Here is a 21312-nt window from a genome sequence, read left to right as displayed (position 1 = left end):
GCTGTGGTCATCACTATCCTCTTGCCATAGGACCAGCTGGATGGTAAAAACAGTGCAAGTGTCACAGTGTTGTAGGGAGTGGAGAATTGTGGTAAGGTTTCTATAACCCAACTCAAAGCATGTCAAAAACTGACTGGGCAAGGCCAAAGTAAAGTGAGGTGAAAAGCCTCCAAAACAGAACACGCAGACGCAGACGAAGCCGGAACGATACAATACACATACACATAGAATAGTTGTACTCACTGCACGGTGACATGGAAATAATAACCAACACAGCACTGGGGAAACAGGGCCATATATATAGGCATGAAAATCAGTGAGAATGGGAAACAGGAATGGGCCACAATATGGGGACAGTCCTTGGTGAAGGTGATTAGCCGGATCAGTGGTGCCTAGAAGGCTGGTAAAGTAGACCTCTGAAGCCGGTGCAACGGAGGAGCACCGGCGCCGGAGAGATTCGTTACAGCAAGTAGTACCTCAAAAGTAATTTCAATAAAGAAAAATACTATTCAGCATAAAAATGGCGGTTCATAAGAACAAGGTCAAGCAAGGGACATTAGTGACAACAATGCTAACGACTGGCAGAGGGCAAAAACGACTGTCCACTGACCAAGATGACCGTCAACTCATTTGAATGTCACTCAACAACTGTAGGATGACATCAAATTACCTACAAAAAGAATGGCAAACAGCAGCTGGGGTGAAGTGCATGGCGAGGACGGTTCGAAACAGGCTCTGAGTGGCAGGGCTGAAGTCGTGCAAAGCTAGAAAAAAGCCCTTCATCAATGAGAAGCAAAGAAGAGCCAGGCTGAAGTTTGCAAAAGACCATAAGGATTGGACTGTAGAGGAATGGAGTAAGGTAATCTTCTTTGACAAGTAAAATTTTAGGCTTTGCCCAACGTCATCTAATAGTTAGACGGAGACCTGGAGAGGCCTACAAGCCACAGTGTCTCGCACCCACTGTGAAATTTGGTGGAGGATCGGTGATGATCTAGGGATGCTTCAACAAGGCTGGAATCTGGCAGATTTGTCTTTGTGAAGGACGTATGAATCAAGCCAAGTACAAGGTTATCCTGGAAGAACACCTGCTTCCTTCTGCTCTGACAATGTTCCCCAATTATCCAGCAGGATAATGCTCTATGCCACACAGCCAGGTCAATCAAGGTGTGGATGGAGGACCACCAGATCAAGACCCTGTCCTGGCCAGCCCAATCTCCAGACCTGAACCCCATTGAAAACCTCTGGAATTTGATCAAGAGGAAGATGGTTGGTCACAAGCTTTCCAACAAAGCTGAGCTATTTGAATTTTTGTGCCAGGAGTGACATAAAGTCACCCAACAGTAATGTAACAGACTGGTGGAGAGCATGAAAGCTGTGATTAAAAATCTGGGTTATTCCACCAAATATAGATTTCTGAACTCTTCCTTAGTTAAAACATTAGTATTTTGTTGTTGAATATGAATTTGTTTTCTTTGCATTATTAGAGGTCTGAAAGCAATACATATTTTTTTGTTATTTTTACCAGTTGTTATTTTCTACATAAATACTCCAAATAACAATATTTTTATTTGGAATTTGAGAGTAATGTTTTCAGTAGTTAATAGAATAAAACAAAACTGTTTATTTTACTCAAACACATACCTATAAATAGTAAAACCAGAGAAACTGATAATTTTGCAGTGGTCTCTTAATTTTTTCCAAAGCCATATGTTTCAATGTTTGTATGGGAGTCAAGGGTGTCTTGAGTGGCAAACAAACTCCAGTCTGTGTGTTGAAACTGGTGCTGTAGTAGTGAATCTGACCCTTCTGGCCAAACTTTTACTGTCCTCACTGATGGTTTCACACATTTAATGAGGGGTAAATACTTCGGAAGTAGGAACAGTGAATGATTGTCCGACTGTCCCAGGTGGGAGAGGGAAATGGCTTTTTAAGCCTCCGGAATGTTTGTGTACATGTTCTAGTGTATTGTCTCCTCTGGTGGGGCAGGGGACATTTTGGTGGAATTTGGGGAAAAACGGTTTTCAGATGGTTGAAAGGACTGCATCTAATCAACAGTTACTCCAGATTGGTTAAGCAGTGACTCTTGGTTAAGTTAGTGTTTGTACATCATATTTTGTTTACATAAATGCACAGCCCACCTCCTCTGGTCTTGCCAGAGTCCTCCACGGTCCGATCTGCTCTGAAGACATCACGCCCTTCCAGCTAAATTACGTTGTCAGGTATGTTGTTTTTCAGCCATTTTTTCCAAGAAAATCATGACGCTGCAATCCATAATACATTTTTGTGAGATGATTCTCAGTCTTATTTCATCCATTTTGTTTGCCAGTGACTGTACATTTGCTGGGAAAAGGCTAGGTAGTGAAGGTCGATGGGGGGCTTTACCACTGGCCTTCCCCAAAGGCATGCTTCCCACAAATAAATTATTGTGACAAGGCACATGACATCTACGTAGTAATTAAAATATGTTTGTGAGACTGGATGTGCGTGTCCTGATGCTCCGGTAATGTCTACCCGAGGGCAGCAGTGGGACCAGACCATAGCCTGGATAGCTGTCTTTTATGATGTTCTGTGCTTTCCTAAGGCATCTGTAGATGGTATGGTAGATACCTTGCACGGAAGTGAGATGGCAGCGGATAATGCCCTCCGCTGTACCAGGCAGCAATGCAGCCTGAGAAGTTGCTCTAAATGGTGCACTTCTAAAAGTTAGAGTTTTTGCAGACATGCCAAACATCTTGATTTCCTCAGGAAGTATAGGCGCTTTTGGACAGAGGAACACACAGAGGAACTTGAAGTCGGAGACTCTCTACTTCAGGTCCATCAATGTTCACTAATGCTTCCTGATGTCCATGATCTTCTCCTTAGTTTTGAAGGTGTTAACAGAGAGGTTGCTGTCCTGCCTCCATGTAGCCAAGTCGTTTACCTCTTCTCTATATTCAGTCTCATAGTTGTTGATGAGACCCAGGATGGTTGTGTTGTCTGCAAACTTTAGTATGACGTTGCAGCTGTGTGTGGCCACACAGTCATGCGTGAACAGGGAGTACAGGAAGGGACTGAGTACAAAGCCCTGAGGGGCTCTGACGCTCAGTGTCAGTGGAGAGGAGGTGTGGTTGCCCATTCTCACCACCTGGAGTCTACTCGTCGGGAAGTCCAGGATCCAGTTGCAAAGGAAGTTGTTATGGAAGTTGTTAAGACTTTCCCATGCTGAGGAATGTTATTCTTAATTTGTTGCACTTTTTGCCTGCGTACTTGCGTAGTCTTTCACAGAGTGGTGAAACCCTCTCTGGAATGCTCTTTTTATAACCAATCATGTTACTGACAGTCCAGTCTTGTTGCCAATTAACCTAATTAGCTGTGAGATGTTCCACCATCAGTTTTAGCCTCACAGAACTTTTCCAGTCTTTTGTTGCCCATCCCAGCATTTTTGAAACATGTTGCTGGCAGCAAATTCAAATTTAGCATATACACCGATCAGCCAGAACATTATGACCACCTGCCTAATATTGTGTGATTTCCCCTTTTGCCACCAAAACAGCCCTGACCCATCGAGGCATGGACTCCACTAGACTTCTGAAGGTGTGCTGTGGTAAGACACTAGCAGCAGATCCTTTTATGTCTTGTAAGTGGTAAGGTGGGGCTTCCATGGATCAGACTTGTTTGTCCAGCACATCCCACAGATGTTTGATTGGATTGAGATCTGGGGAAATTGGAGGCCAAGTCAACACCTGGCCACATGCATCCTCAAACCATTCCTGAACTATTTTTGCTTTGTGGCAGGGCACATTATCCTGTTGAAAGAGGCCAATGCCATCAGGGAATACCATTGCCATGGTAGGGTGCACATGGTCTGCAACAATGCTTAGGTAGGTGGAACGTGTCAAAGTAATATCCACATGAATGGCAGGACCCAAGGTTTCCCAGCAGAACATTGCCCAACGCATCACACTGCCTCTGCCGGCTTGCCCTTTTCCCATAGTACATCCTGGTGCCATGTGTTTTGCAGGTATGTGATGCACACGCATCTGGCCATCCACATGATGTAAAAGGAAATGTAATTAATCAGACCAGGCCACCTTCTTCCTTTGCTCCATGGTCCAGTTCTGATTGCTCAAATGCCCATTGTAGGCAGTGGACAGGATTCAGCATGGACACCCTGACTGGTCTGCGGCTACGCAGCCCCATACAAACTGCAATGCACTGTGTGTTCTGACACCTTTCTATCAGTACCACCATGAAAGTTTTCAACAATTTGACTACAAGAACTCATCTGTTGGATCGGACCACATGGGCCAGCCTTCGCTCCCCACATGCATCATTGAGCCTTGGTTTTCCTTCCTTGGACCACTTTTGATAGGTACTGACCGCTGCAGACAGGGAACCCCCCCAAAAGGACTGCAATTTTGGAGATGCTCTGACCCAGTCGTCTAGTCATCACAATTTGGCCCATGTCAAAGTATGCTTGCCCATTTTTCCTGCTTCTAACACATCAACTTTGAGGACAGAATGTTCACTTGCTGCCTAATATATCCCATCCACTGACAGGTACCATGATAACAAGATTATCAGTGTTATTCACTTAACCTGTCAGTGGTCATGTTATGGCTGATCGGTGTATTTTTCAAGAAACAATAACATTTGTAATTACCCACTTTTGATATGTTGTCTTTGTACTATTTTCTATTCAATATAGGGTTTAAATGTTTTTCATATCATTGCATTCTGTTTTTCTTTACATTTTACACAGCATCCCAACTTTTTTGGATGTACATTTATGTTTGCTTTATTTGACAGCAAAGTTGAAAGGGTTTAGTTTTATGTTGCTGAAAGAGCCGTGGGATGATTCAAAATTCCTATGATGCACCAGGGCATGTGCACCAGAGACAGTGGCTTTTACCTATAGATATAAACATGCCAAATGAAGCAATTCCATGTTTAACTCAGGTCGGAATATGGTTCCTTTAGTGCTTTCCATGTGATTCATTTGGTTAAGAAAATGTAATCCACAACATGCCAAAAAATCTCCTGGAGTGATTTAGTGGATAGAATACATATATAATATTTCTGTGAATCAGATTATCCGTGTTATTTCAATAATCCAGTTTGTCATGAACACATGCAGAAAGTCTGTACTCTGGACAGACAGATACTTTGTATGGGATCTTGAGGAACAAATATTAAAAAAGCATGTTGTCCCTTTTTTTAAACACTTTGAATCCATATATAAGTCTAAACTTTTTTGGCAATGCCTGCTGCAACTCTTTGAAACATTTCACCATGCTTACCCGGCTTCATGCCATGTACTGCCTGTACGTGTGCTAACTTGTTGCACATTGTTCACAGGTTGGGTGGGGCATATTTGGCACTGATATATGTAAATTTCAGCATAATGGGTCTGTGAGAAACTGCCTTTTACACAGTGACTGTCCTCAGAGCAGAGCCAGAATTACCCAAAGGCTTGTCCGAGAACACATGCAGTCATCCTACACAGTGACACAATGTCTCAAACCCTAAATCAGAATTTACACACACACACACACACACAGTGAGAGTCATGTGGTGGGATTAGTCAAACCAAACACCAGACAGGAAGATGCTGAGATCAAAAGAAGTTAGCGCTTAAATCATGATATTCGGGTAGACAATCCCGGCGTCATTCTGTTTTCCTCCGTTTGGTGCCTAATGAATACGAACCAGTTAAAACATATGACCAAGTCACTGGATTGGGTTCCAAACACCTGTGAATGATTTTAGTACTTGATTACATTTTATTTTTAAGTTTCACCTTTGAATTTGTAAGTGAAACTGGCTTTCTGAGTGGACTTTCTTTCTACATAGGTGAATCTTTAAAAACTCTTTCCTGGTGCCATAGTTTCTGATGACATTAGCATAACAATGACCTATATGGCACCAGGAAATACTCTTTCTTGGTGCCATAGTTTGTGATGACATTAGCATTACAATAAACAGATCCAAGGTCATTCTAGAAATACAGTTGAATAAAGTTAAATAGTATACATTTGGACTAATGCAGGTCCACTGTCTGACTTCATAAGCAATGTTCATACTAAAATGTATTTGAAAAAATAAGATTGTGTGATAGTCTGGCATTATGGGCCAGTGTGCATGTATTGCTGAGGCATGGGTTCAGGTCCAGTCTATTGCTCTTTCAGAAAGAAAACTCTGTCCTCCCATCATTCCCCACTTTCCTGTCCACTTTCCTGTCCATGACAGGCCTGAAAATATACACATTTCACAAAAAACACGGCACATAACACTTGATTGGTGGTTCTGAATTACCATTGTGAAGAATCGTGTACCACATGTCAATATATAAACTGAGTGATTAGTAAGGAACACATCCCAATTGACAACAATCATCCTGGTAAAAGGAAGGATAACTGCATTGATCTGGGAACTAAATAATTCTCATCTTATCTGCTCTGGGACGTGAACTAGTGATGTACAATCGATCTGCTAATGATAGGGGCTACTCGTGTTCAGAATTCAACCAAGGTCTAGAGATGTTGGGTTTGAAAGTACACAGAAGCATTAATACTAATATGCATTGTGTTATTACTGTGGTTTCAATTCACAGCATTTGGTTCACTAATCTGGTTGTAATTCACTCTGGATAAGAGATTTACAGATTTTGTGTTTATATGCGGTCACAAATATCTCCAGTGTGTGTTTATTTGATTAATGCAGTTACTCTCACAATCCAAACATACTTTAGATAGCCATACATTTTTATCTACTACATCTTTCCAAAAACATTTTATGTAATTTATAATTTCCACGAACATTGTGTACATACAGCACCCCTCTGTGGTCACACATTGGAACAACATTGTCATGAATGTTAATCTGTGATCAGAGAATCAATTAATTTGTAATTATAATTCCTGATAAACCTATTGATTTTGAAAGAATATAGGCCTGTCTAATATTAACATATAGGTAGGCATTGCTGTTTGGGTGAAATGCAAATCTAAGGATGTAGCTGTAAGAGCCCCAGCCCTTCTACGCATGTTTTCACAGGATTCAAAAGCAAAGCATCTATTTATGAACATCCCTGAGTAGTCAAACAAATATTACTTGCAACACTGTGGAGGCTTTAGCATAAAATTTTATTTTTCCCAAAAAAAAAAAAAAAAGGAATTAAATAAAAAGACAATACATTCTTAAAACATTTTCCTCTACAAAACAATTTCACAGAAATTACCTTGGAATGTATATTCCAGTTTTTAACATATATGTATATATTTTCATGTTTTGTTTTTTGAATAGTCCTGTGAGTTAAAGGATGTACATTACAGAATAAAGAACTTTCCTTCAGAAGGGAAGATGGAGGGGTCAAGGTGGTGGTCTTTTAACAATCATAGTCAATAACCAATCATTAATGAGTTAATGTCCCACAACCATATATGGCAACCGTGAAGCTATCCAGTCTATCCCCTCTCACATCAAGTACCTGGTAAGTAAACAAAATGACCTCCAGTCATTCTGATGAGAGCAGGTGGCTTCCTGTTCCTGTCTCTCCTTCGCAACTCGTATTTCCTATAGGCCGAAGACAAACCCACCCACTTACATATCACTATGGTCCCCATTAGGTCCTACAGCCTTACACTTGAAGTTAATAATGTTTCAAAATAATTCCTTGGCCATCCTGTTGGGAAACCCTATGAACAATCTTTTAGTGTTTCACCGGGAAAGAACACTTTTAGTTCCAGGTAGAAGAACCCTTTTAGTTGCAGGAGGGTTCCTTATGAAACTTAAAACTATCTGGAAGTAAAAACCTGAAGACAAAACAGTTCCCATATGGATATAGCTGTTGAACCCTTTTGGAAACCCTTTTTAAGAGGGTAGATTCAACACTCCCCATCTCTATCTCTCTTTGACTTACTTTCATCTCTTTTATCTCACCTTTTTCTAAGAGCTTCATCTCTAACCTTGTTTGCTCATATACTAAGCATTTCAAGTAGGAAACAACACATTTAGAACATGACAGACAGAAATGAAATATATAGAATGGACAGCAAATCCTCCATTCTACCAAACACGACACTGTACGTTTGGTTCTACATACATGTCTCTCTATCTGATGATTCTATAAAGCCACCCCTCTTGAAAAAAGCCCCTGGTTTTTCATTTCCCCCTCTCTTCAGTGTTTATATTGTAGCCCACTGATCCCGGGATAAAGGACACACATTGTAAGACGTCATTGGCCTACCGTGGTCACATAAATAATTCTGTTTGTAAATCCACATCATCAGGAAAGTGCAGTTCTCAGAATAAGTAATATCTCAGTGTGCCTCACTCTGTTAGTATGTAGCTGAAGAAACATGAAGCATCATCTGGAAACCCAGACATCTTTCAACAAACCAAATACAGCTCTGCATTATTTTTAAAACCTTCCTGGACTTCAGAAGTTGTCATCAATCACTATTCACAGTTCCCCTCCCAGTACAGTTATTGGTTTGTTTCAGTTACATCTGATGGGTTTTCAGAGAGCTCTGGGTAATGGAGTATACTATCAGCAGGATTAGGGAGGGGGTAACCGTGTACCGATTCAGTGAGAGAAATAATAGTTCACCCCAACCCAATATTAGTGCATTAGGCAACCCACTCATCTGTAGTGACCTGAGCCTTGATAGATAAAGCAGCCTTTTCTTTTAAGAACTTCTGTTTGGGATGGCAGATCAACCAGGAATATTTGAATACAATGAATCAAGTAGTTAAACAAGTAATGAATTTGTGATGGCTAGCCTGACAATGAACGCAGTACAACATCACCATCCGTAAATAGCTTAAAATCTTCCTTCAAAAAAGCAGCAAGGCTATGTACAAAATTTGAATGGATACAAGGAATCCATGTCAATGCCGGAGACAGCGAGAGAGGAAGAAAGAGAAAAAAATTGAGGGAAAGAGAGAAATGGTACAAAATGAGAAATAAAGTGAAAGACGAAGAGAAAAAATGTAAGCCGAAAAACAGGAAGACAGAGAAAGAAGAGACAGTGAAATTACAGTGAAATCTGTAACTTTTTTGCAAAGCACTTTGTATAACCGGACATCTTCGCCGGTCCATATTGTCCAGTGTTTGTGTCTGACTTCCATTAAACTATACACACAACATCGCTTCAGTTATCCATCAACTCTGGGTTGTCTGGAAAGCCATGGAATAAGACATCAGAAGCACTACAATTAAGATTATATGTAAGACTCACATCAGGTCGACCCACTACTCACTGGTACTGTAAACGCCCATCTTGAAGCCATACTAATATCTGTAATCTGACATGTGCTTCTGAGGCTTCTTCTTACTCTGGCGTAGTTTTTTTCGTTTTGTTGTTGCTGTTGTAGAAACTCTTAGATTGTCTTTCAAAATGCCTCTCTAGAAAAATAAAGGCGCGTCCTCTCGAACAAAACAAAACATGAAAGCACATCTTTTTCAGTCTGACAGGTAGAATTGCACCAAAGGAGATAGCAAGAAAACACTTACTCCCCATTCAGTTCGGTGGATGAGGCGAAAAAGGCAATTGGATGAGTCTACTCAGGTAGACATCAACACGACACACAGATTATCCCTGTTCTACCCCCCTCATTGTCCTCCACTGAGATAAAAATCATCCTCTGACGTGTTTTTGGAGAGAAACAGGGATGAGTGTCCCTGACAATTGCCTGCCTAAGAAAAAAAAGGCTGAGTCAGGCGGTGAGCGAGCTCATTTAGGGTCTCTTCTTACACACAGTGAAGCTGCAGGTGCGTGTTTAACGGGTCCTCCAGGCCCACGGCTTCGGGGCTTTAGCTACCCCCCTGCCTTAGGGCTCTTCTTATTCTGAGCATTCCACATTCCCCTTTTAGAGTGGTAGTAATGGAAGAAGTTTCTCAGTCTCAGTCGCTCCACCTCCAAGCCATTCTGCAGCACCCTGGAAGGAGAACAGAGAGGAACCCTTGGTTTAGGAGTCTGCCAGCGGAAATGTTTCATTGATTTGATGAGACTTCACTAGGTGAAAACAATGGGGCAGAATCTCATCAGTAGGCTGGCTTTCACCTGGTCGCCTCTTTACGATCAGCGCAATGAAGTGGAGAAGAAATGAAGTGTCAAGACTCTAGACTATAAGAACATTTATTTTTTTGTTTTTGTTTAATGATTTAATTCAAGTCAAGTCTGATGATTTAATGGTGCAACGGCGTTAGAGCTGTACTTGTGAATATCATCAAGTTATTAAATACTATCACTAAATACTGTATATTAATACCCAAATGAACTGCGTAGCAGTAAGATGTACATTTTTGTTTTTGTGCCAATAATTTGAGACATAACCCAGTGAGATGGTAAAGGGCTTTAGGAAGGAGAGGGAGCCGTGTATGCCATGGTGACAGTTGCCAGTTTACCTATCCAGGAGTTCCCAGTCCTCGCCTCCCCAACGATCCTTAAATTCCTCTGTGTTCATCCCTCCAATCTTATCAAAGTCCGACTTATAGATCCCAAACAGGCCAAATCCATTCACCTCCCAGTAGCCTACAGGGGGAGGAAAATTCAGTCTTAGTAGACACCAAACATGGCGTGCGTCTTTCGTACGTCTTCATATGTGAGGGTTCATGCGCGCGCATTACCATCCGGCTCTAGTGGGGAGCTACCACAACCCAGCCTCATGACGATTGGAGCGAAGGCCAGACGTCCCTCCACACAGTGCTTCCTGATGCTCTCCAGGATGTTGAGGGGGAAATGGATGTGAAGGTCGCACAGGAACACAATACTGTGGTTGTCCTGTGTAAACAAACGGCCAAGCTGCACGCTGTAATCAAAACTAAAGTACACACCGCACGGTGTAAGGTCCTAAGCCACCAGTGCACATGTAGGGCTTCAGCCAACTGCTCCTTAAGCAAAAACACTTTCTATTTCTTCCACTTTCTAAGCAAAAGCAGACCTCCAGAAACTCATATTTCAATTGATTCTACTGAAGTGTGTGTGTGTTGGTAAGTGGTATAACATTCTGATGTATTTACATAACGGATTGTCATTAATGACATTCATTTCATCATATTGTATAATTATTGGTTTAAATAAATCATGCAGATTGTGAGGTCAGTTAGTTCACCGGGGTCAGAGACATGTATAGGCATCCCTGGGTTTAGCCAATGAAGTAAAGCCAGTTATTAAGATCTTGTTGTCCTACATTCAAATTATTCTCATGAGGAAGTGAGGTCAAGTGCTCCTGCGGATTGGAGAAAAAAGGACGAGACATTTGCAACAAATGGATGCTTACCGAGGTTGACTGTAACAGCTTATGCTGTGCCAAAGACCAATATGATTTATACAAGGTAGAAAAAGCTAGCAACAATTTTGAACAGTTTGTTGCTTGTGAAAGACTGATAATGCAAACTAGCCCAAGATGGGTTTTTGGAATTCACTCACCACAAGTAAGAGACAAAGTTTTGAATGTTGGGTCTGAGATAACACTAAACAAGGCAATTGGCATGGTCAGATCTCACAAGCTAGCACAGGCTTGGATAAAAAAATTTTTTAATGGCAGCTCAAGAGCCTCTAATGAGCTAGCAGTTCACGCAGTCAGACTGACATCAAAGCACAGCCAGGGCTTAAAGAGTGCATTTTAGAAGGGAGAAAGGCAGAACTAGAAATCAGATTCACAGAGACACAAAATGCCCCAAAACATTCAGATACTGTGGATACAACATGCATGGAAAACAGAGTTAAAGGCAAACAGAGAAAGGAGTGCACAGTGAAGAACACTAAAATCAAAGAGGCTAATGCTGAACTGTTCATTGATCCAAAAGTCAGACATCAGAGAAAAAGCCTCTGCTGACATTGTGAAAGGAACAGAAAGAGCAGAGCTACCATTAAACTGAACTCTGGTGCACAAGTGAAAGTTATCCCTCTGAGTGAGTATCCCAGCTTGACATCTGAATGTAAACTTCTGCCCAACACAAACAGGCTGGTTGTGGTGGTGAACAACTCACAGTAAAGGGCACATGTACTCTCAAATGCAAATACAAGCACAGTGACCTGATGTTAGAAGTTTATAATGTTGACACTAAAGCATTAAGGTAGGAAAGCATGTCTAGATATGGACCTCAGCAAGTTAGTTTTATCATGATTGCTGATGTACTTACAGGGATCAGACTATTCCCACAAGGATGCACTTTAGACCTTGACCCAAACGCAACCCCTGGGGTCTACCCACCAAAATAATTCCCCTTGATCTCTGTTTGAAGGAAGAGCTGGAGAACATGGAACAATCCGGCATTAAGGACCTTTTGTCCCTATTTTTTGCCTACCCTCTGAAATGTCTGTGCCTGGCCCTGTTAAAGAGCCAATAGATTGAGTCAACGGCTTAATACTAGTAGAGAAACCCTGCACAGGCAAGTTCAGATTATATCAACCCCAGATATTTGAACAAGGCCTTCAAACCCCACACCAGCCCTTACCAATGCTAGATGAGATCACACACAAGCTAGCAGCATTAAATTACTTCAGTGTCATGGATGCTAGAGCAGGCATCTAGACTACCAAACTCACAGAAAGAAGTCCGGCTCAACCTGCAGAAGAGCACAGTCGGCGCCAATAAGTTAACTACTTAGGACACCGCCAGAACCACAAACTCAGCAATGAAGAACATGAACTCAGGGAAGAGGTGACATGAATCTACATTGGATCGTTGGGCATTGAAAAGTTCATACAAAGAGCATGGGACACCACTCAAACACCAAAGAAGTGATATCCTACTGTATCCCAGGTAGGCTGGAGTAGGTTGAAGCAACTAAACCACAGCAGATACTTCAAACTCTGCAAAACTCTCAGCACCACTTCAGCAACTGTGATCCACAAGCTGAAAGCAGTCTTTGCCAGCCACGGCATCGCAGACTTTAATATCTGACAATGGGCCATTTTATAAATCGAAAGAGTCATGGGAATCCTTCGCTAATGCCCAAGTTTACACACGTCACCCCACAAGTCCCGATTACACTCAAAGTAAAGTCCTTGCTTGGACAAAGCAAAAGCAGAGATATCCGTACCTCAGTCTCCTTGTGTAACTCAACAATCCAGTTTGACAACGTCCTGTCACCAGCTGAGCTATTTGGTATCCCACAGTCTTCTCTGTGCTGCACCCAACAGCAGCTGCAGCCCGAGGTTGTCAGTTACAAGGAACTGCATTTGAAATGTATCCAGACTCAGCTATAAGAAATTAAATACCATCAACAGGTCAGCAAGACCACTACCAACACTGAGAGCATGAGACCCAGAATCCAGGCCAGAATCCAGGCCAGCAATCATCATCCAGCGAGCTGACGCTGAGCAACGTCTGCATCGCAGAAGGAACAGTGTACCGTCGCAAACACTGTCGTGAGGAACGGTTTCCCTGGAAAAGAATGTGACACACAAAATATACAAAATACCTACCTGCAACAATGGAATAACTCAATGACACAGAGAAAAACTCTGCTTCATATCACACATGGTCAGGAGTAGACGTCAAACATAGAGCTGGTAAAAGGTTCTAGGCAGATTGCTGCCCTAATATCTGTAAGGTCTTATCAAACTGTTTAAGCGGAAATGCATTGATGTCGCCTCAGCTAAAACATTGTTGCATCCTGGTGATACATTATTCAGTACATACCTTATTAGCTTACAGAGCATGTCATTTTTTTTCTCAAACAGTTGCAATGTTCATATGTGTTTAGACACAGATTTCTTATTGGTCACCCTAATTTCATCATATCACATTATGACTGGCTTAAAAAACACGCATCAGATGAGGTCAATAAGTTCACGGCAGTCAGAGACATGAATAGAATCCCCGGGTTTAGCTAATATAGTAAAACCAGTTATTAACATCCAGTTGTCTTGCAATTTCAATATTCTTGCACCAAAGCGTACAAATCAAGATAGAGAGGGGGGTGGGTGAAGAACATGTCTGCCTGTCTATGTGTGTATGAAGTGGTTTGCCACCAAACACCACCAGCCATTCAGCAGTGATTGACATCCTGGATTTCCCCATGCGACAGACCTGCCACTCAAATGACAGATAACTGTTTACCCAAATCCCTGTTGCATTGAGAGAGAGATTAAGAGGGAGAGAGAGAAGGCATGGGTGACAGTCATGACACTCCAATGATAGATTGCTGTCTGCCAAAATCCCTGTTGCACAGAAAGTGAGAATGAGAGAGAGTGAGAGTAGAGAGGCAGAAATAGGAAAAGAGGATGTTTGTCAGTTTGCACACCAAGTTCAAACGTGATCTTGACTTCTGACACAAAACTTTTACAGGTGAAAGGAGAGAACAGGTGGAATAATGAGAGTTAACTGCCCAGCTCAGGAAAAGAACGGCTGATGGTCAACCCTACTTACCTGTGTAAAGGATACACATCATGTTTTGAAAGAAATAAAAAGACGGTCAGACAGACAGGTACACATACATACATAAACCTCAACCAAACTCTACCATCAATAACCTAACATTTATTCTTAAAATTAACCAAGCCTTAATGCCTAACCCTAACTGATAATGCATAAACCTAATTCTAACCCTATTCCCAATTATATCATTTGCCCAAAACCTAACAATTCATTTTTGTTGTAGTTGCCTTTTTCAACATTTGGACATGAAAAGTGTTCCTATAAGTCACATTACTCTGATTCAATCACTGTTTGGGGACATTTTTATCTGCATTCTTTAGTTAGAAATAGCCAGTTGAACTGGGCTCAGTCTGTAAAAAATGCACACCCACACACACACACACACACACACACACACACACACACACACACACACACACACACCCACACATACACAGTTACTTGGTTATCTAAATGGGGAAACCACATTTTATTTATCCTATTTTTACAAATCCTAAACCTTATCCTAAATTTAAACCAATCCCTAATCTCAATAACCTAAAATGTATGTCAAATTTTAACCTAGTCCAAATGCCTCTAAAAACTGAACCTAATTCCAAACCCAATTTGTAATACCTAAACCTAATTATAAATCTATCCCCAATTTAAAAATTTGCTCTAAGCCTAACATCTACATAAAAAAATAGATATTTTCAAAATTGGGATAGAAACATGTCACTGTGAGAGAGGAAAATAACCATAACATTTTAAAAACAGGGAGCTCAGAAAAATTCACTTTGTGATTTAATTAAATATCACTGAAATGGATACAACGATCAGCCATAACATTATGACCACTGACAGGTGAAGTGAATAACACTGATAATCTTATAATCATGGCACCTGTCAGTGGGTGGGATATATTAGGCAGCAAATGAACATTCTGTCCTCAAAGTTGACGTGTTAGAAGCAGGAAAAATGGGCAAGCATAAGGATCTGAGCGACTTTGACATGGGCCAAATTGTGATGGCTAGACGACTGGGTCAGAGCATCTCCAAAACTGCAACCCTTGTCGGGTGTTCGCGGTCTGCAGTGGTCAGTACCTGTCAAAAGTGGTCCAAGGATGGAAAAGTGGTGAACTTACCACAGGGTCATGGCTCATTGATGCATGTGGGGAGCGAAGGCTGGCCCATGTGGTCAGGTTCAACAGACGAGCAACTGTAGCTCATATTAATAAAAAAGTTCATGCTGGTACTGATAGAAAGGTGTCAGAACACATCTGCATAGCCGCAGACCAGTCAGGGGGCCCATGCTGACCCCTGTCCACTGCCAAAAGCACCCACAATGGGCACGTGAGCACCAGACCACAGAGAAAAATAATAAGGTGGCCTGGTCTGATGAATAACGTTTCCTTTTACGTGGTGCCTGTGTGTTGCTTCCCTGGAGAACACATGGCACCAGGATGCACTATGGGAAGAAGGCAAGCCAGTGGAGGCAGTGTGATGCTTTGGGCAATGTTTTGCTGGGAAAACTTGGGTCCTACCATTCATGTGGATGTTACTTTGACACATACCACCAACCTGAGCATTGTTGCAGACCATGTGCACCCTTTAATGACAACGGTATTCCCTAATGGCATTGGCCTCTTTCAACAGGATAATGTGCCCTGCCACAAAGCAAAAATAGTTCAGGAATAGTTTGAGGAAAACAACAACGAGTTCAAGGTGTTGACTTGACCTCTAAATTCCCCAGATCTCAATCCAATCGAGCATCTGTTGGATGTGCAGGACAAATAGGTCAGATCCATGGAGGCCCCACCTCACAACGTACAGGACTTAAAGGATCTGCTGCTAACGTCTTGGTGCCAGATACCACAAAACACCTTCAGAGGTCTAGTGGAGTCCATGCCTCGATGGGTCAGGGCTGTTTTGGCAGCAAAAGGGGAACCCACACAACATTAGGCAGGTGGTCATAATGATATGGCTGATCGGTGTATACAGAGTGATAGTAAAATCAAAATCACCTCAATGAGGCATTGGGGCGCATTTATCCAGGCACCCCAATGAAAAATCTTTTTACATTTGAGATCTTTCCATTAGTGACTGGTGACCAATTGTTTAAATTTAGATCTGAAATTCAGTATTGGGATGCCTGTGTAAACGTAGACAATTCCATTCCAAACTTCACATTGAGTTTGCTAATGTGTCAACTGTGATTGAACTGAAAACCTCTCTCATCCTGTAGCCGATGGTGTGTTAACTCTTACCTCGATAGTGTCCACACCAATCTGTAGTCCTGCCGAGCGCTCAAAGTTCCCTTCTCTCCTCAAGTACTCATACCTGACAAAACATATAAACACATCTGTTAACTTCAGGCTCGGGTCCAGCAACATATCTATTGGATGTGTGTCAGTGGTTACTGCTCAATAGGTCTGTATTTTAGTTCCTAAATTTCAAGACATAGAAATGGACACACACACGCATTCGCACACACGCACACACACAGTTCTAATCCTTAAAAATGCAAGCCAAACGGGTCCCGAACTTTATATTTATGTGCCAAAACATTTGCTTTCAAACATGGACTTTAATAGCTAACTTGATTAGTTCAAATATAAAATAGGCTCATATAAATAATACATATCACATACAGACCAAAATGGGAGGTTTGAAAAACTAGTATTTAAAAATAAAAATAAAATAAAAATAATTAAAAAATCACCAGAAAATATCTCATCACCAATACATACATACAAAATTGGAAATGTTGTCATGTGGACAATTTTGAAAATTCACAACTTCTCTGCAATCTGCCCACATGCAATGAGCTCATAAAAGTGTAAATATTAAGGGCACCAACCTACAGTATATCTGTAATGCAGGCTGTCAAAGTGTGACAAAAAGGTGCTGGAAATTCATGAGCTTGTCCCAAAAACAGCAATATCAATGGCATGCGCACCTGCGTCGCTAACACACACACACACACACACCTAGGCACAGCGCTGTCTCTGAGAGCCTGCTCCACATCCATATCGGTGCTCTCAAAGTCCACAATAATGATGCTGAAGTTGTCATCCTTGGTTTGCCGGTGCAGTTCGCCCATATCGGTGATAAACTGCTGCACCCAGCGAGCTTGGTTCTTTACTGCAGACACCCATCCACCCACCCACCCACACACACACACACACAGACAGACAGACAGAGAGACAGAGGGAGAAATGTAAGTGCATTAACTTTCAATGCCAATAACATTTATTGAATTGCATTAAGAAAAAGACACATTTTAATTTGAACCAAGCATGGGCAACTGGCGACCCGTGGGTCGCATGCATTCCCCACACCCTCTTTTTGCGGCCCTCTGATTCATTTAGAAAACAGTCAAAGGATACAGACACACATTTTTTTTTAAACAAAAATATATATATAATGTTTGACCTTAAATTTGTTGTTAAGTTAGTACTGGAACCAAAATCTATGCTGGAAACAAAACTTTGAAATACACCCAGCATTAGAATTAGGGTTAACCCTAACCTGGCACATCCAGATGATTCAAGTACACTGTTAAAGTAACTACTGAAGTAATTAAACAAATAATCCGAAGATACTGTGGAATTGTGACTTGTTAACTAACTGTTGTGGATGACTTTGCCAGGGACTGGCAGGAAAATGGGAAAAAATAAGTGGGTCCAGCTTTATGTATTGGAAATTAAAATATCTTCATTTTCAGTGTAGTTTTCTCACAGAATAGCCTCTATACATTATCATATAATGATGTTTTACATCCTGTCTAATGTACTTTTTCTGGAGTATTTTTTATTAATATACTCCAGAAAAATATATTATATTATTATTTTTTTTATTTATGCATTTGATCTACCCATTTTGACAGGCATCGTCCAGCAGTAACTAGAGCTTTAATAGAAAACTTTGCAGAGGAATGTATTTGCCTCCAGCATTGAAAGTTGGAAATGTGGGAATGGAACATCTCATAACTGAAAGTCATTTTGCCTGACAGTTTTGAGTCTTTCTGTTTAAATAGTATGGTTGATTTATTCCAGAACTGGAGCATATTACAAGTCTACAGCAAAATTGGGTTGGAGTCCTAAAGTTCAGTTCAGAGGAGGCTGGCAACTTCTTATTTAGGGAGGATGGGCTGAAAGTAACTGCTGATTTAAAATGAACGGAGCAATACCCAACACACTTCCAGCCAATATCAGTAGCAGTCCTCTCCTCACCAGTCTCCTACTGACTATACATCACCCACCTAATAAGAGGTTTGCCCTCCAGTTCAACTGCTTACCTGGAACCACAAAATGCACCATAACATCCTTCCTCCACTGCAGCATCACGGGCTGGCACAGCAGGGGTTTGGCATAAGCCGTGCCCCACGGTGTGACCCCGGGATGGGAAGGGGCGCGGGTCGATGCAAGGGGTGCGGGGGTGGCTTGGGTTCGACCGGGTGAGGGGGAACCTGCAGGGGCTGAGGCGGGTGCAAACTCTGTGTTCTCCAGGCTATCCTCGCCCAGCCGGCCGCGGTGGAGAAGCAGATAGATGTACTCAGAGAGACGCACTACGTTCCGGCCACGCTCCATCAGTTCCAGCTCAACTAGGTAGCGGTTTCCCCGTGCTGAATCTCGTCGCTTCTCCACGTTGATGATTCGCAGGAGGGTGTAGATCCTGCCAGGGGTTCATTTCAAATACTTCAGCAATTATTTCACCAACAGTGTTTTCCCTGCAAACTAATCTCATTTGGAACTTCAAGGAGGCTACATTATCAGCCCCTCCTAGCAAGGTGGCTACTTCATCCCTTTTCCTCCACCCTGTAACTGTAAATTGTAATGTGTTTTCTGTCAACTACCCTGGTAAAATAACTGAAAATAAAAATACAATAAAGCAAATACAAAAAAAGTTTTGACTTGTCCCAAATGTATTTAGGTCTGGTGTGGATAAATACAATTAATAGCCAGTTGATTTAATCCAGGTGGAAACCTAACCGCTGTTGCAGATATCAAATGTTTTCCAAATGGGGAATAGCTAAAAAAGCTTTTTTCATGTTTAACTATTTTTGTGGGGACTTCTGGACACATGTACACATAGGCCTAGGTCATGGCCACAAAAACTCACCCTCCATTGCGCTCATTGAGTTTCTCCATATATTGTGCCAGCACATCCACCACTTCACTCTCGGCCAACTGCAGGTTTCCGGACACATTGCAGCGGAGGTCATTCCAGTCAGAGCGGAGCAGCTCAAAGTCCATGGGGTTAACCGAAAATGTCCTCTGCCAGTTGATGCTCTCCTATTCATAAATTTTTCATTTTAGGATGTTTATTTAACAGATAGTCCACATGCAATAACAGATGTCAACTCTATATCAATTGGTATAACAGATTCTCTGGAAGGCAAAATACATTCATATGCTAATGATATAGTTTTCTGCATAAAATACACTCCAAATGAAAACCAACTCCACAAAAATACATTACATGCAGATGTATTACTTCTGAATAAATAATATTACATGTATTAAGATATTAACAAATGTTCCAGAAAAATATATGGCAAGTGGTGCATTTCCATTTTGCGCTATTGTAAGCATTAGACATATCAGAATTCCAAAGGCTAAACCAAGTTTTATCACTAAAAATCATTTTAAGTGAGCATACTTCTTAACATGACAAATCCCCATGATCCAGTGTTCCTGATTGCATTTAAGCCATTCCAGAGCCGAACTAGCACTAAAGTATTGTACTTGTATTTTCCTCTATAGCGGAAAAGTAAGCCCCTTATATGAGTATAAGATTTAAGAACAAATACAATCCCTGGTTTAATCCTGAAATATCTGATGCTATTCATAAAATAAATGTGGCGTGGGCAAGTGCTAGAAAAATTACTTTGAGCTTGGACTGGCAGACTTCTAAGACAATGAGAAACGTATGTATAACATTTATTAGAAAAGCAATAGCAGATTACTATGTACAGTGGGGAGAACAAGTATTTGATAACCTGCCAATTTTGCAGGTTTTCCTACTTACAAAGCATGTAAAGGTCTGTAATTTTTATCACAGGTACACTTCAAATGTGAGACGGAATCTAAAACAAAAATCCAGAAAATCACATTTTATGATCTTTTTATAATTAATTTGCATTTTATTGCCTGACATAAGTATTTGATCACCTACCAACTAGTAAGAATTCCGGCTCTCACAGACCTGTTCGTTTTTCTTTAAGAAGCCCTCCTGTTCTCCACTCATTACCTGTATTAACTGCACCTGTTTGAACTCGTTACCTGTATAAAAGACACCTGTCCACACACTCAATCAAACAGACTCCAACCTCTCCACAATGGCCAAGACCAGAGAGCTGTGTAAGGACATCAGGGATAAAATTGTAGACCTGCACAAGGCTGGGATGGGTCCTGGAGTGGCCTAGCCAGTCTCCAGACCTGAATCCATTAGAAAATCTTTGGAGGGAGCTGTAAATCTGTATTGCCCAGCGACAGCCCCGAAACCTGAAGGATCTGGAGAAGGTCTGTTTGGAGGAGTGGGACAAAATCCCTGCTGAAGTGTGTGCAAACCTGGTCAAGAACTACAAGAAACATATGATCTCTGTAATTGGTTTCTGTACCAAATATTAAGTTCTGCTTTTCTGATGTATAAAATACTTATGTCATGCAATACAATGCTAATTAATTACTTAAAACTCATACAATGTGATTTTCTGGATTTTTTTTCACAGTTGAAGAGTACCTATGATAAAAATTACGGACTTCTACATGCTTTATAAGTGGGAAAACCTGCAAAATCAGCAGTGTATCAAATACTTGTAAATACGCTATCTACCTGTAATGGATGTCCTTCCAAATCCTGGAAAAGTCAAAAACCCTGAAGAACAGTGCTGCAGTCAGACTACCACAACATTTTTTTATTTAAGGCAGTCATACAAAAATTTCCTGACTAACAG

At 41.3% G+C, this 21312-nt stretch overlaps 1 protein-coding gene across 3 annotated transcripts in view; it reads right to left on the bottom strand.

Annotated features, from left to right (window-relative positions):
• Window positions 1-7177: 7177 nt before the first annotated feature.
• b4galnt4a (beta-1,4-N-acetyl-galactosaminyl transferase 4a) overlaps window positions 7178-21312 on the bottom strand; it is a 456187-nt gene continuing 442052 nt past the window's right edge. For 2 of the 3 annotated variants that reach the window (XM_020044136.3, XM_034288228.1), the window contains 7 exons: window positions 19476-19648; window positions 18652-19028; window positions 17342-17495; window positions 16619-16691; window positions 10613-10766; window positions 10391-10517; window positions 7178-9921 (listed from right to left, as the gene is read on the bottom strand). In XM_020044136.3, coding sequence (XP_019899695.2) covers window positions 9801-9921; window positions 10391-10517; window positions 10613-10766; window positions 16619-16691; window positions 17342-17495; window positions 18652-19028; window positions 19476-19648 — 1179 coding nt within the window. In that variant the 3' untranslated portion in view covers window positions 7178-9800. Of the gene's footprint in view, window positions 9922-10390; window positions 10518-10612; window positions 14724-16618; window positions 16692-17341; window positions 17496-18651; window positions 19029-19475; window positions 19649-21312 lie in introns of those variants that run through there. The other variant, XM_034288229.1, reaches the window with a different exon arrangement.

This window comes from Esox lucius, chromosome 19 (assembly GCF_011004845.1).
Source record: "Esox lucius isolate fEsoLuc1 chromosome 19, fEsoLuc1.pri, whole genome shotgun sequence".
Lineage (NCBI taxonomy): Eukaryota > Metazoa > Chordata > Actinopteri > Esociformes > Esocidae > Esox > Esox lucius.
The sequence above is the reverse complement of the archived record's forward strand: the minus strand, read 5'-3'. Positions and strand labels throughout refer to the sequence as shown.